The 13324-nt window shown below is 50.7% G+C and overlaps 2 protein-coding genes across 2 annotated transcripts; both read left to right on the forward strand.

Moving 5' to 3' along the window:
• Positions 1–1632: 1632 nt before the first annotated feature.
• On the forward strand, positions 1633–9433 carry N7473_006723 (type I polyketide synthase). The gene is made up of 8 exons (XM_057152663.1): positions 1633–1883; positions 1954–2098; positions 2163–2431; positions 2488–2850; positions 2910–3837; positions 3901–8240; positions 8299–8971; positions 9047–9433. Exons 1-8 carry the CDS (start codon positions 1674–1676, stop codon positions 9196–9198), a joined length of 7080 nt encoding a protein of 2359 aa, XP_057007001.1. The 5' UTR covers positions 1633–1673; the 3' UTR covers positions 9199–9433.
• Positions 9434–10656: 1223 nt separating this feature from the next.
• On the forward strand, positions 10657–12282 carry N7473_006724 (uncharacterized protein; the record flags this gene model as incomplete). The annotated part of the gene is made up of 1 exon (XM_057152664.1): positions 10657–12282. One exon carries the CDS (start codon positions 10657–10659, stop codon positions 12280–12282), a length of 1626 nt encoding a protein of 541 aa, XP_057007002.1.
• Positions 12283–13324: the final 1042 nt, after the last annotated feature.

The raw sequence follows: 13324 nt of genomic DNA on the forward strand, positions 1-13324 counted from the left end.
CGCTACGAAAGATCGAACTTTCCATACCCACCATTGGTGGGGTCGAAAATAGGCGCTGCTCACAGAGCTTCTCAAAAAAAAAAAGTTGGTCAGAGAGCTCAACACCGAGCTCCATTCGGGTGGTCAAAATGCAGTGCGAATGGGTGATCTACGTGGGGGGGGAGGGGCAAGCGCTATGATTCGATGGAGTCTACGGCATTGTGTATCGGGCTCCGCTGGGATCATAGAAAGGTCAGAACATGGGAGATCGCATCGTGGTTGATCCGTTGGCCCGAGTTCAACCGATAGTGCTTTTATTATTAGCCACCAGAGACGCCAGGATCAGACTAAGTATGACATTAAGTGCTGTCAAACTCGAATAGGCAACCTGTGGAAATGAGGTCTTACAAAAGTACTTTGTGCATGCACGTTAAAGAATCCCTGTCAAAACATGCGCAGAGTCCCTGGCCAATGTTTATAGTTTCGAGATATTCCCGCGTTTCGAAGAAATTCTGGATTCAAGTGGATATGTATGGAGAAAAACATCCAGGGAACTTGGAAAATAGGGGTAAGTATTTACGGGGTACAGTAGTTTTTCCTTTTGGCTTGGGGGCTGGAGGAATCTCGATTCGCGATTCGTGATTCGGAGCCTACCACACACGATAAGGATCGCACTCCACATCGAGAACACCATCGACTGCCAAGATGGAACCAGGGGACTTTCGGTTGCAATAGTGGATCAGCCTCTGCGGGCCGATGGAGAAACCTGAAGATCCTTGCCTGGGGCTTGGAGCCGTCGTGGAGCCGTCGTGCCGCGTCAGATGCAAGACGACCGCCGTGAAATACGAATACGCCGCTCCGTACGCTCCTGTACCATTACAGACATCTGTATGGATTCAAGATAGGCCTCGTTCGACTTGTCTTGTCCAGCGAAATGCACGCCAGTGTGGGGCATTAGCAAGCATTAGCAAGACTTTCAAAATCAGGATATGCGCTGAGCACTTTGGCCTCTCCGTACAACATGGCATGGACGATCCGGTTCGTTGATCAAGGTCCCCACCAGGACTGGAGGTGTTTGTATACATGTTGGAGGCATGATCCCATCGCTTAGCCGACCTTCTATGTACGGTCGATCATGTATATCGTGGGAGTGGGTGCCATTCAGACTGCATGCATGAGGCTGCCTTGGATATGCAATGAGTTATCAAAGCCATAGCTTAGAACATCAGGAAACATCCTTGTTGTGGTAGAGTTAGACCAAGAAAAGAAAGAGTACTAACACCAGGACCATGCTTCGACCCACATCCTCCGCTGTGAGTCTCGACCGGGACAAAGTCGACGTTACATGAACACACCAAGGAGTACTTTTTACGGGTAGTATTGGGAATCGTGGCCCCGAGAAGCGCCTATAGTGCACAGATAGGGGGGTGTCAGGGGACGGACTTCCAGAGTCGCGATTTCTCAAGGATTATTTGTTATTACCGCTAATCAGATAGTAGGTAAAATATGCAAGTCAATTATGCGAGGCTACCACCCCTCATGGCACGAGCTTTTTGAGATCATGACCCACTACTAGAGCAATTGAGACTCGCCGAGCTTAGAAAGCTCAACACAAGCTATAATACCCCACAGCCTCCTCCGTTTTCCGCGCTTTTCACAGCAACTTTTTGTCTGCACATTTCTATACATACACGATGCCCGGCCGACCAACCGTGAGTGCTTCTGACCCAGTGTTGGATGCAATTGCGGTCATCGGAATCGGATGTCGCTTTTCTGGAGGAGCTAGCTCTGTGGAGGATTTCTGGCAGATGCTATGTGAGGGACGTACTGGACACGGGAAGATCCCCTCTAGCCGATATGAATCTTCGGCGTGGCACCACCCAAGCCATGATCGCAAGGGCGCGGTACGAAAAACTCTCTAACGCTTGACTGGAATTTATGCGGGTTGAAATAGACAGCTGATGAGAATATTAGATCAACCATGATAGTGGATTCTTCCTGAAAGAAGACCCAGCATGTTTTGATGCGCCTTTCTTTTCCATCACAGCCAAGGAGGCGGCGGGAATGGACCCAGCTCAGCGATTGTTGCTTGAGGTCGCTTACGAAACCTTTGAGAATGGTGAGTTTGGCTGCGCCATGTAGCTTATGCGGGAATTTGTGCTTGGCTAAACTTAATATCGCAGGTGGAATTCCAATCGACACGCTACCGGGTAGTAACACCGCCGTGTACTCTGGATCTATGACCAACGATTATGAGTTACTATCAACGAGAGATATTTATGACATGCCCCACAACTCTGCGACTGGGAATGGCAGGACAATGCTGGCGAATCGCCTATCATGGTTCTTCGATCTTCAAGGACCTAGTATCATGATGGATACGGCGTGTTCCTCCAGTCTAACTGCCGTTCACTTGGCGGCTCAAGCTCTGCGTTCTGGCGAATGTGGAATGGTGTGTATCTGCTGGGACTATAATCGGTCTTGAATAGGAACTAACAACCTCTCCAGGCCCTGGTGACTGGTGCCAGTCTTATTCTACACCCCAACTTCACACAGAGACTCTCTTACATGCACATGATGAGCCCGGATGGCATGAGTCATTCATTCGACGAGTCCGCTAACGGCTACGGACGAGGAGAGGGCATTGGTGCTGTGTTGCTGAAGCCTGTCTCTGCCGCCTTGGCCGATGGTGATCACATTCGCGCTATTATCCGCGGCACCGGAATCAACCAGGATGGAAGAACCCCTGGAATTACTCTGCCAAGCCCAACATCTCAAGCCAATTTGATTCGGTCAACCTATGAACGACATGGCCTTTCAATGAGGGATACAGCCTATTTTGAAGCCCATGGAACAGGCACTCCTGTCGGGGTAAGTGCACCTTGCAATCAAGACCAGTGCTCAAAACTATACTAACAGGCCTTTTCTAGGATCCTACGGAATTGTCAGCCGTTGGGATGACTTTGGGTCAAGCCCGAACACCGACCGACGAGCCGATATATGTAGGCTCCGTGAAGACAAATCTTGGTCACACTGAAGGAGCCGCGGGAGTGGCTAGTTTGATCAAGGTAGTTCTATGCCTAGAGAAAGGTATGCTGGTACCAAACGCTGGCTTCAAGAACATCAACCCTAAGATCCGGTTGGATGATTGGAGGATTCGCCTCAGCAATGAAGCGATTCCCTGGCCCGAGCATCTGCCACAAAGGGCTAGTATCAACTCGTTTGGATTCGGCGGATCAAACGCCCACATCATTGTCGAAAGCACCAAGAACGCATTCAAGCTCTATGAGGAGGAAGAAGAAGCGCCTTCCCATGTTGTTGTGTTCTCGACCTTCGATCAACCTGGAATCGAGCGCCTTGGTCCAGGTTGGAGTGACTTTATCAAGCGTCAACAGGCCCTTGAGCGTGACATTCCGCTGAAGGACCTCGCACACACAATGCTGGCGCGCCGGTCGCACTTGGGCTTCCGCAGCTTCGCAGTCGCCAATTCACTAGACCAGCTGCGCAGTACCTTGGAGAAGGGCCTCACCAAATTCCCTCGGGCGAGCCGTAAAGCTCAAACCAGATTGGGATTTATTTTCACAGGTCAGGGTGGTCAGTGGGCTGGCATGGGAAAGGAGCTCCTGAGAATCCCGACTTTCAAGGAAAGTATGGCTCGATCCCAGGAGATCCTTTCGTCCCTGGGATGCCCCTTCGACATCATTCAGGAACTCCGAGCAAATGCAAAGATCAGTCAGATCAACCGACCCGATCGCAGTCAACCAATTACCTGCGCACTGCAGATTGCACTCGTTGACCTCTTGGCGAGCTGGTCTATTCACCCCAATGCGGTCGCTGGTCATTCCAGTGGTGAAATCTGTGAGATTTGAGCATTCCTTCCAATTGCGATGGATAGTAAGCTAACAAATTATATCTACTTAGCCGCCGCATATGCAGCTGGATTCCTATCTCAAGCCGACGCTCTGCGAGTGTCGTGGGTTCGTGGCTTTTACTCTCAGCAAATCTCCGAGAGTGACAGACGAGGAGGAATGCTAGCGACCGGTATCTCATCTGAGGATGCCCAGAAGTACCTCGACGAGCTTCCTCCTCGCTCAGTCGTTGTCGCATGTGTCAACAGTCCTTCCAGCACAACACTATCGGGTGATGTAGACTTAATCGATCAACTTGAGAAGAAGATCCAGCAAGATGGACATTTCGCACGCAAGTTGCGAATCGACACTGCTTACCATTCTCCGCATATGGAAGAATTGGTTGAGGTCGTGGGTAACGCTATTGCATGCATCAAACCTGAAGATAGATTCAATGGAACTGTCCCCATGTTGTCTTCTGTCACGAAGAAACGTGTTCATTCTACTGATGTGGGCGGACCATACTGGGTGCGCAACATGGTCAGCCCCGTCGAATTTACCGCCGCTGTTACTGAGCTCGCAAACTTGAGCGAATCCAGCAAGACTCGCCGACGGCCGGTTCCTGTCAAATGGACGACTCTGTTTGAGATCGGTCCCCACTCGGTTTTGAAGGGTCCAGTCACACAGATCCTGCAAAAGGTCAACCCCAGCATGACGGCACTTCCATACTATACTTTGGTCGCACGCAATCAAAATGCTCTAAGAACATCACTAGATGTTGCAGGTTCTCTTTGGAGTACCGGAAATCCAATTAATCTCGCTGCAGTTAACGACAGCGTGGACCCTGCAGCCCCCAAGATGGTTGTGGATCTGCCCTCCTATCCATGGAACCATCAGAACTCATTCTGGCATGAACCACTGGAGACAACGCAGCTGAGACAGCGCAAGCACCCACGTCACGATATCCTTGGAGCTCCTCTAGACTACCAGAATGCTCTCGAGCCTCGTTGGCGGAACTTCCTGCGGCTTTCAGAGAATCCATGGATGGCCGATCACGTTGTAGCCGGGACGACTGTGTTCCCCGCCGCCGGTATGATGGTGATGGCTATTGAAGCTGCACGTCAGTTGGCCGATGGCCAAGGCAACATCAAGGGAGTAGAGTTCCAAGACCTACACTTCATGCGAGGAGTGGTTATTCCTGAAGAGGAGCGCGGCTTGGAGACGCTCCTTCAAGTCTCACCCCATCCCGGTATGGCAGGTTGGTATGAGTTTGGACTTTTCTCGCTTCCATCGGGTGGTGGCTGGATTCAGCACGCAAAGGGTGCATTCATTCCGCGATTCGAAAACCCAGAGGATAGCGAGCATGCTGCAAACTGGGCGGCAACTTTGGCGCGTATCAAGGATACGCAGTCGATTGCCCAGAAGGGTGATATTCAACAGGCATATCAATGGCTGTCTCAAACCGGAGGACTCACTGTGGGCCCGTGCTTCCAGAGTACCACAGACGTTTTCTTCTGCGAGTCAGAGCCTCGAATCTGGCTGTCTGGAGTTGTGACAGACACCAAGCAGGGCATGCCCTATGAGCGAGAGACGCCCAGTTTCATTCACCCCACGACTCTGGATTGTCTCTTCCAATCTGCTCTGCTATCATCCTCCGAGTCTCTCTCTAGTACCAGCGCCAATATTCCCGTCGGTGTGGACCATGCTTATATCTCAGATTGCTTCCAGCCTCAACAAGGCGAGCAATTTGTCGTCCACACAGAAACCCAGTGGAAGGACGGCAAATCCCAGTCTCGGTGCATTGCATCTGACCCCTCATTGTCACAGCCTTGGATCACCTTTGAAGGAGTTCATCTAGGCCGTCTTCCCTTCAACCCGAACTCCCAAAAGCAGGAAGACGCGGGCTCCCAGAGCCGATACTCATCCATTGTCTGGGATGAACACTTGGAATCACCAATCATCACTAGCCGGCTTTGTCCCGCTGGAACCAAGAGCAGCGCCGTTGAGATCAGTGAGCTGCTGCTGGCTGATTGGGTGGAGCGTCTCTGCCACACCAATGGAGACGCGAGTGCACTGGTCGTTACTTCCAACACATCGAATTCTTTCATTCAGAGTCTTGCAAAGTTCGCACCAAGCAGTGGAAAGCGGCCTTGCTTGAAAAAGGTTACAACTGCTTTGTGCGGACATGATGGGAAAGAAGACAAACGAGCCCCGAATGATGTTCTGGGATCTCACATCGCCCCAATAACCACAATCGGTGACCTCCCAGCCGCTTCCCTCTCAGAAGAAGCATATGATATTATCGTCATTGATGATCTCGATCTTTGGACGGGTAAAGCGTCTCAAGCAGTTCTGCCCTTCCTAAGCAATGTTCTCGATCGAGGAGGTTTTGCCGCATTGCGTGTGTCCGAACCGACCGTGGATTCTGCGGCTACAGCCCTGAACGCTTTTGACGGTCTTGAGGTTCACAGTCTGACATCAGACCGCAGCTTCATCGTCGCACGCAAGAAGCCAGCCTCATGGACCACTGACTCGGAGATCTATGTTCTCACTGCTGAAGACAAATCAAACTCCTCATCTGTCTTCACCCATCTTGAAAAAGTCTTTGCCACTCACAATGTTCGCGTTGTTCCTATTGGCTTGGACCAGGTATCTGAGCAAGAAGGAAAGACGGTCATCTCACTCCTTGACCTGTCTGGCCCCTGGATCATAAACTGGTCGGCAAAGGATCTGCAGCGACTCCAGCAGTTGGTGAAAGCTCAATATGTACTTTGGGTCTCGCCCTTCTGGGGTCAAGGAGACGTAGAAAATGCTGGTCACGGTGCAACATCCGGCCTTCTGCGAACAGTCCGCAATGAGCATTTCAACACCACGATTCCCCATCTACTTGTGGATGTTGATGATCTACATGACGAATTTGGTCTGGCCTGTGGTATCTTGCAAGTCATGCAGCTTACTATACAGGAGAGCTCCCGTCGCGCTGATGTGGAGTACCGTTTGACAAAGAGCCGACTTTTGGTGCCCCGAGTTCTTCAAACCGCAGCAGTTGATGAGGCAATGCACACTTTATTGAAGGGCCCGAAGCCTGTCCCAGCCAGCCTGGCACTTGACGCGAGACCCCTTGAGCTGAAGCTTCAAGACGGCAAGGAAGCATACTGGGAAGAGAGACAGGGCTTCACAGACCAGCTTCAGGCAGATCACGTCGAGCTTAAGGTGGAGATGGCCACTGTCTTTGACACGAATGGAGATTCAGGAAAGACACCCGAGTCCGCTCTCCCAATGTTTGAGATCGTTGGAAGAGTCAGCCAAATCGGATCAGGCGTGCGTGACTTGGCTGTTGGCGACAAAGTGTTGACCTTGACATCTGCGGAATTGGGCCTGTCCACAACCTTACGTGTTCCCGAGGGTGACACGATCAATATGCCAGCGCTTGCGGATCCAACACAAGCCATTTCAGCTCCTCTTGCTTATTTGAATGCACACCAGATTTTGACTGAAGTTGGCCGCCTACGCTTCGGTGCTTCAGTTCTCTTGGTCGGCTCCATCAGTCAGACTCTTCGGGCCATGATTGACTTTGCCGTCAGCATGGACATGCTGGTCATCGTTGCAACTGACTGCCAGAACACCACGGATATCCTTTCATCTCGCTACCCGAGCTTGAAAGATAGGATTCTGGGTATTCACAGTGGACTGGAGGCGAGCGTGTCTAGACTGACCAAGGGTTGTGGAGTTGAGGCTACTATCTCATTCCTCGGCGGGTATTCCGGCCGTGTTGCTGCCAAGTGTCTCGTTGGAGGAGGACAGTACATTAACCTGTCCAATGATATGAAGCTCAGCGCCCTTCCAGAAAGCTTCATCGACAGCGGGTGCACATTCTCATCTCCACAGCTGCGGAGAACTTTCTCTGAAAAGCCTGGCAGCCTACACGCTTCAGTTCGGATGGTGATGACTTTGATGAAGGAGCAGCAATTACTGCACCGCGTGGAAGCCTACCCGATTTTCCCCGTTTCCGACATTCAGCAGGCCTTCCAAAGTTGCAAGGAGACCAATGGCAGAGTCATCGTTGATCTTCAAGCTCCAGGCCAAGTCCCAATTGTACTTCCACTGCCGGAGTTTACAGAATTGCCATCTGAAAAGACATATATCTTGGCTGGTGGGCTGGGTACTCTCGGCCTCGCATTAGCTGATACCTTGGTAGAGTCTGGTGCCCGTCACTTGGTCTTCCTTGGGCGATCAGGTGTTGCTCAAAAGGAGCAGAAAGTCACCCTTGATATGCTTCGCGGTCGTGGATGCCATATAGATGTTGTGCGCTGTGATATTTCCAAGGCGGAAGATGTCGAGCAACTCGGCTCCGAGATTACGACCCGAAACTGGAATGTTGCCGGTGTGATTCAATGCACGACCGTTCTCAAGGTAATTGATCTACTCCATCTTTTCAAGGGCTTGACTAATACATTTATGATTTTAACAGGATGCCATGTTTGAAAACATGACCTTTGAGGAGTGGTCTCAGTCAACGGACCCTAAGATTCGAGGAACATTGAACTTGCATAAGCGGTTCTCACAGCCAGAAGGGCTTGCCTTTTTCGTGACACTGTCCTCCGTTTCAAGTGTCGTTGGCAACATGGGGCAGTCTAACTATTGCGCTGGTAATGGTTTCATGGATGCCCTCATGGAATGGCGTCGTAACCATGGTCTCGCCGGATGTTCCATCAACGTCGGTCTTGTCCCGGATGCCAGTGGCGTCAGTGATATTATCAAGGATCAAGAGGAACGTCTTCGCAAGTATAACCATCTTGGTGGTACTGAGATTTTGACCCACGAGCTTCAGACTTTGCTTCGGGTCATCATCAACAGCAAACTTTCACTTCCTCACCAGATCATTGCTGGTATGACAGACTGTCTGTCACGCAAGAATGCACCTACCGCATGGCTACTCGACCGCAAGTTTGATCACCGTATCTCACTCGCTACTGAGAATAGTGACTCTTCTGCAGTTTCCACGGCTACCTTGCTTAAAGAGACGGACTCTGCTGAAACAGCAGCTCAGATTGTTCTCGATGCTCTGAGTGAATATTTGGCGACGGCTATGGCTACAACGGCTGATTCTATCGACGCTGATTTACCCTTGTCAGCCTTGGGTGGTACGTTTCCAGTTTTATTATTTCCTCTTCTCAATCCATCAAGTCGTGCTCATCTTACTAACTATCCTTCTCTAGTGGATTCACTCAAAGCCACGGACGTTCAGAACTGGGTTTCGCGCGACTTGGGCGCAGAACTGTCCTCGTTCGAATTCCTTGGTTCGCAACCAACCAAGACTTTAGCCAAGAAAATTGCGTCTGCCAGTTCCTTCGTCTCGGTATCGAGCTGAAGGGACTACGATAAACTTGGCGTCAGATAGCCTGCGAGTACATACTTGAACTACCAGTCGGAAGGACTATATTGAGGTAAATTGTAATTGGTGAGGATTTGTCTCCTTGCTTTAGCGTTGAGGGAATTGTTAGGCGTTATCGGGACTCTCGCATCCCAACTGTTTATGTCAATTATTTTGTCTTGCTCTAGTCTGAAAGGTCTCGCATGAATATACGAATTTCTTTTTCAACAATCAGGGGCTGTTCTCGATGCTGTATTACATACCATACAATGTATCATTACGTTAGATCCGTCCGTAAAATACGTAAATACCAAATTTTCAGAAACATAGACGCCGATCCCAGTCCTCCACGATGGCGCTTCTGCAGGCTGGCGGGTCTCGGTCGGCGCCCGTCTCTTAGTTGGTTAAAGCATTATTCACATGCAGCAACAAGCAATTAGTATTTCCGTATTATTCTAATATTATTTTGACTATCGCAACTCCGTGCTCCGTACGGAGTCCTCCGTCCGTGCTAGAGAATCGACTACCGACCAGATGTAGAAGTCACCCCGCGCAGCCCCCGGGGCCGTTGTATGTGCGTGCAATCCTTCTGGAGCCACTCCACCTGCCATCTCGTCGAGGAGGGGCAGAGAACGATTGGCGATGGAAGTGGGGAGTGAGAACCTGTTCGCCCGCCCCCGACACTAAATTAGCTCGGTTCATTCGCCCCAACATCTTTGGGACATTCGACGGGAGCGACGGGACCTGGGCCACTTTCGATATTGTTCCCGCAATTGCGGCGCTGGAAACGCAAATCCCCCTGGAAATCGTCGATCTCTCCAAAGCCAACTGCCACACACAACTTTGGAAAGCATTTGGACATAATTCAACCTCCCTGAGGCGACCCTGCCTCGTGGAAGTTGCTCGGACGGCCAGCGAATTGAAATCGTCTTTAGTCTTATGCACGTTTCTCGGGGTCTAGCGGGCGTCCGAGAAGACGGGCGAGTAGACTCCGGGTTTCGCCTCGATCCCAGTCACTCTCTTGCACTAGGGGCGATACTCCGCTGTAACAATAATCAATAGTGGATCCATGGCCTGGATAATGGTCAAAAGTCCCAGCAGGAAGGTGCTGCGATCAGCGAGGGTTAGTGGTGGGTGGCACGACGGCCTCTCGCTACTAGAAAGCTCTATCGGTAACTAACTAATGCATATCCATACCTGTAAAGCTGTACAGCTGTAAACTTGTCTCGGCCATGGATCCAAGTAGTGGCCCCGCTTGTGGTGCCAGACGGGAATGGTGGGCTCTCGCGAATGCATTGCCTCGCTGAGAAATTATTTGCTTGCAATTGCATTTCGTCTTCTTGCAGCTTGCGCAGGGCCTCCTCTGGTCTCTCATAAGAAAGGGTTCTCGGGCCACGTCTTCATCCTTGACTGTCCGTTCCACTTTTGCTCCTCTTTGCTCATAAGCCCTCCGCTATGACTGACCCTGAGAAGACAGAGGCATACCTGCCCACGGCCCCGGAGCAAGCTGTTTGCCATGAATCTGGCCCCGATGATACCAATGGCTCTAGCTCCTCGGATTCAGAGAAGGTGGCCCCCGAGAAAGAAATGTCAGAGAAAGCGATGAAGGTGCAAGTAACCCAAAAGCCTACTCACAACCGGCATCTTTCTATCACTCTGGATGACTTGGAGGCCCAAACCAAATCCGACCTTCCGCTGAAGCGATTTGCGTATCTGAGATATGCCGTCTTTACCATGTACCGCCGGCTCTTCACAATCGTCTTCATTGTAAACCTGGCGTGCTTCATCTACGTGATGGTTGCGGATCGACAGATCCTGGCCTTGGTGAACGCGACGGCCGTGAACTTGGTAGCCTGCGGTTTGGCTCGGCACCCAATGGTGGTGAATGGTATCTACAGAATAGTCTGTTCGCTGCCTAGGTCAGCACCACTTTTCTTACGTCGTATGTGTGCCAAGGCAGCCCATTACGGTGGTGTGCACAGTGGCTGTGGTACTGCGTCTTTGGTGTGGTATGCGGGATTCGTTGGTGTTGCATCCAATATGTATTGGAACAAACTTCCCATCAGTCCCTTGACAGACCGCACATTTTCGACGGCCCCGATCGCTGTTTCGTACGTGATTCTTGTACTTTTGATGGTCATGATTGTGGTGGCATACCCAGTTTTCCGCAGAAAGATGCATGACTATTTCGAGCTCACCCATCGATTCACCTCGTGGCTTATTCTTGCCCTGTTCGTTGTCTTGGTCATGCTCTTTGCCAATGACATGGGTAAAGCAGAGGAGAAGTCCCTCGGATACGCCCTGATCACGCTCCCTGCATTCTGGCTCTTGATCGGGGCGGTGCTTGCAATCGCTCATCCTTGGCTACTCCTGAGGAAGATCCCGGTGCAGACAGACCCTCTCTCTCCACACGCTATCCGCCTACACTTCAGCCACACGCCAATTGCCTTTGCCAAGGGTATCCAGGTATCTAAGCACCCCCTTCGGGACTGGCACAGTTTTGCGGGCTTCCCGGATCCTTCTGAGTCCCTTGAGAATATCAGGAGGGTTCCATCAAACGAGCCCGCGAGGCCACCTGTGGCATACAAGAAGGGACATAAGAGGAACCAAGAGAGTTGGTCGATCGTGGTATCTAAGGCCGGAGACTGGACCTCAGACACGATCAGCAGCCCGCCTACCCACGTCTGGAAACGTGGTGCCCTGATGCGCGGTGTTGGTTACGGTATGCGCCTTTTCCACCGAATCATCGTTGTGACCACAGGTTCCGGAATCGGGCCATGCCTCGGATTTTTGGGCGATGAGCATCGGCCGATGATCAAGGTTGTTTGGCAAACTCGCAACCCGACAAGGACGTACGGCCAAGGAGTCATTGATCTGGTCCACCAGATGGGTCCAGACCCAATCATCCTGGACACTTCTAAGGACGGCCGTATCGATATGCTTCCGATCATCCACCAACAAGTCGAAGAATTTCAAGCGGAAGCGGTGTTTGTGATCAGCAACCCACCGATTACCCGCAGGATTGTCTACGAGTTTGAATCTCACGGTATCCCGGCTTATGGACCAATTTTCGATTCATGATCCGTTTGTTTTCGGTTTGGTCACTTGTTATACTGGAGCTCTGCAGTGCAGAGTTCTTACGCGTCGCGGATACGAGGGAGGGAAATGATGGCATAGCCCAGGTGGTAAAGCAAATGAGTTATGGTAGAATGATTTCTTGCGATAGTTTGACGGCGTCCTTGTGAACCTACGAGGTATGACAGGAAACGATACATATGATACTTTACGATGAAAAAGATCGCGATAATACAATTTTCATTCATGCTTATTCCTATTCCTTTTCTCCAACGATGGTTTTAATTTCTCATAAAATTGAGAACAGTAAAACTATTCTTGTCCTACCATCTACATTGTATCCGCCAAGGTGTGAGGAGACCCCTCTTTGGAGCTACGTTGTTGAGGGTGCTCGTTCCTTCCCGATGAGGACAAATTGATAACTCGATGAAAGTTGGAATTGTCAGCGCTTGGATTAAAGTACAGTCGTGGCGCACAATATTGCCTTTTCTTATCAGATTTGCATATGTGTCACTAGGGTTTCCTTACAGGCTTACATGTGCTCTGTCCTACTTCACCCCACAGGTTCATGCACGTACGAATCACACAGATCATGTCTGATTATCCACAAGTCCCATGATGCCGTTGTAGTATGCGTCAAAACGGGGCTAGACATCCAAATTGTAGCTGCACGGGTGATCAACCGTTATGGTATTACCCGGATCGCCATGCACCTTGCCTCACGAAGACACACAGTAGGCCACCCTCTACGTAGTCCCACATGGGCGGGGCGGGGCCAACCCGAGGACTCTCTCACCTGAGAACCTGTTCTAGTAGGATTTGGAAACTCTAATTGTTGCGTCTTATCTGTGTACTGTGTCTCTGGTCAGATTCTGCCTAAATACTTGGAATATTATACCTCGGCGCAAATCAGTAATGAACTCGGTTTAACTGCTTCGCTTCAATCGGCACAACAGCCCGATGACCCGTTCTCAACGTTCTCAACGTAAGCTACATAATCTGATCATAATGTGTATTTGCATGTTGTGTAACCGCACAGGATCATTGA

Source organism: Penicillium subrubescens (genome assembly GCF_028828155.1).
Source record: "Penicillium subrubescens strain IBT 31985 chromosome Unknown utg000005l_segment0_segment0, whole genome shotgun sequence".
In the NCBI taxonomy this organism is placed as follows: Eukaryota; Fungi; Ascomycota; class Eurotiomycetes; order Eurotiales; family Aspergillaceae; genus Penicillium; species Penicillium subrubescens.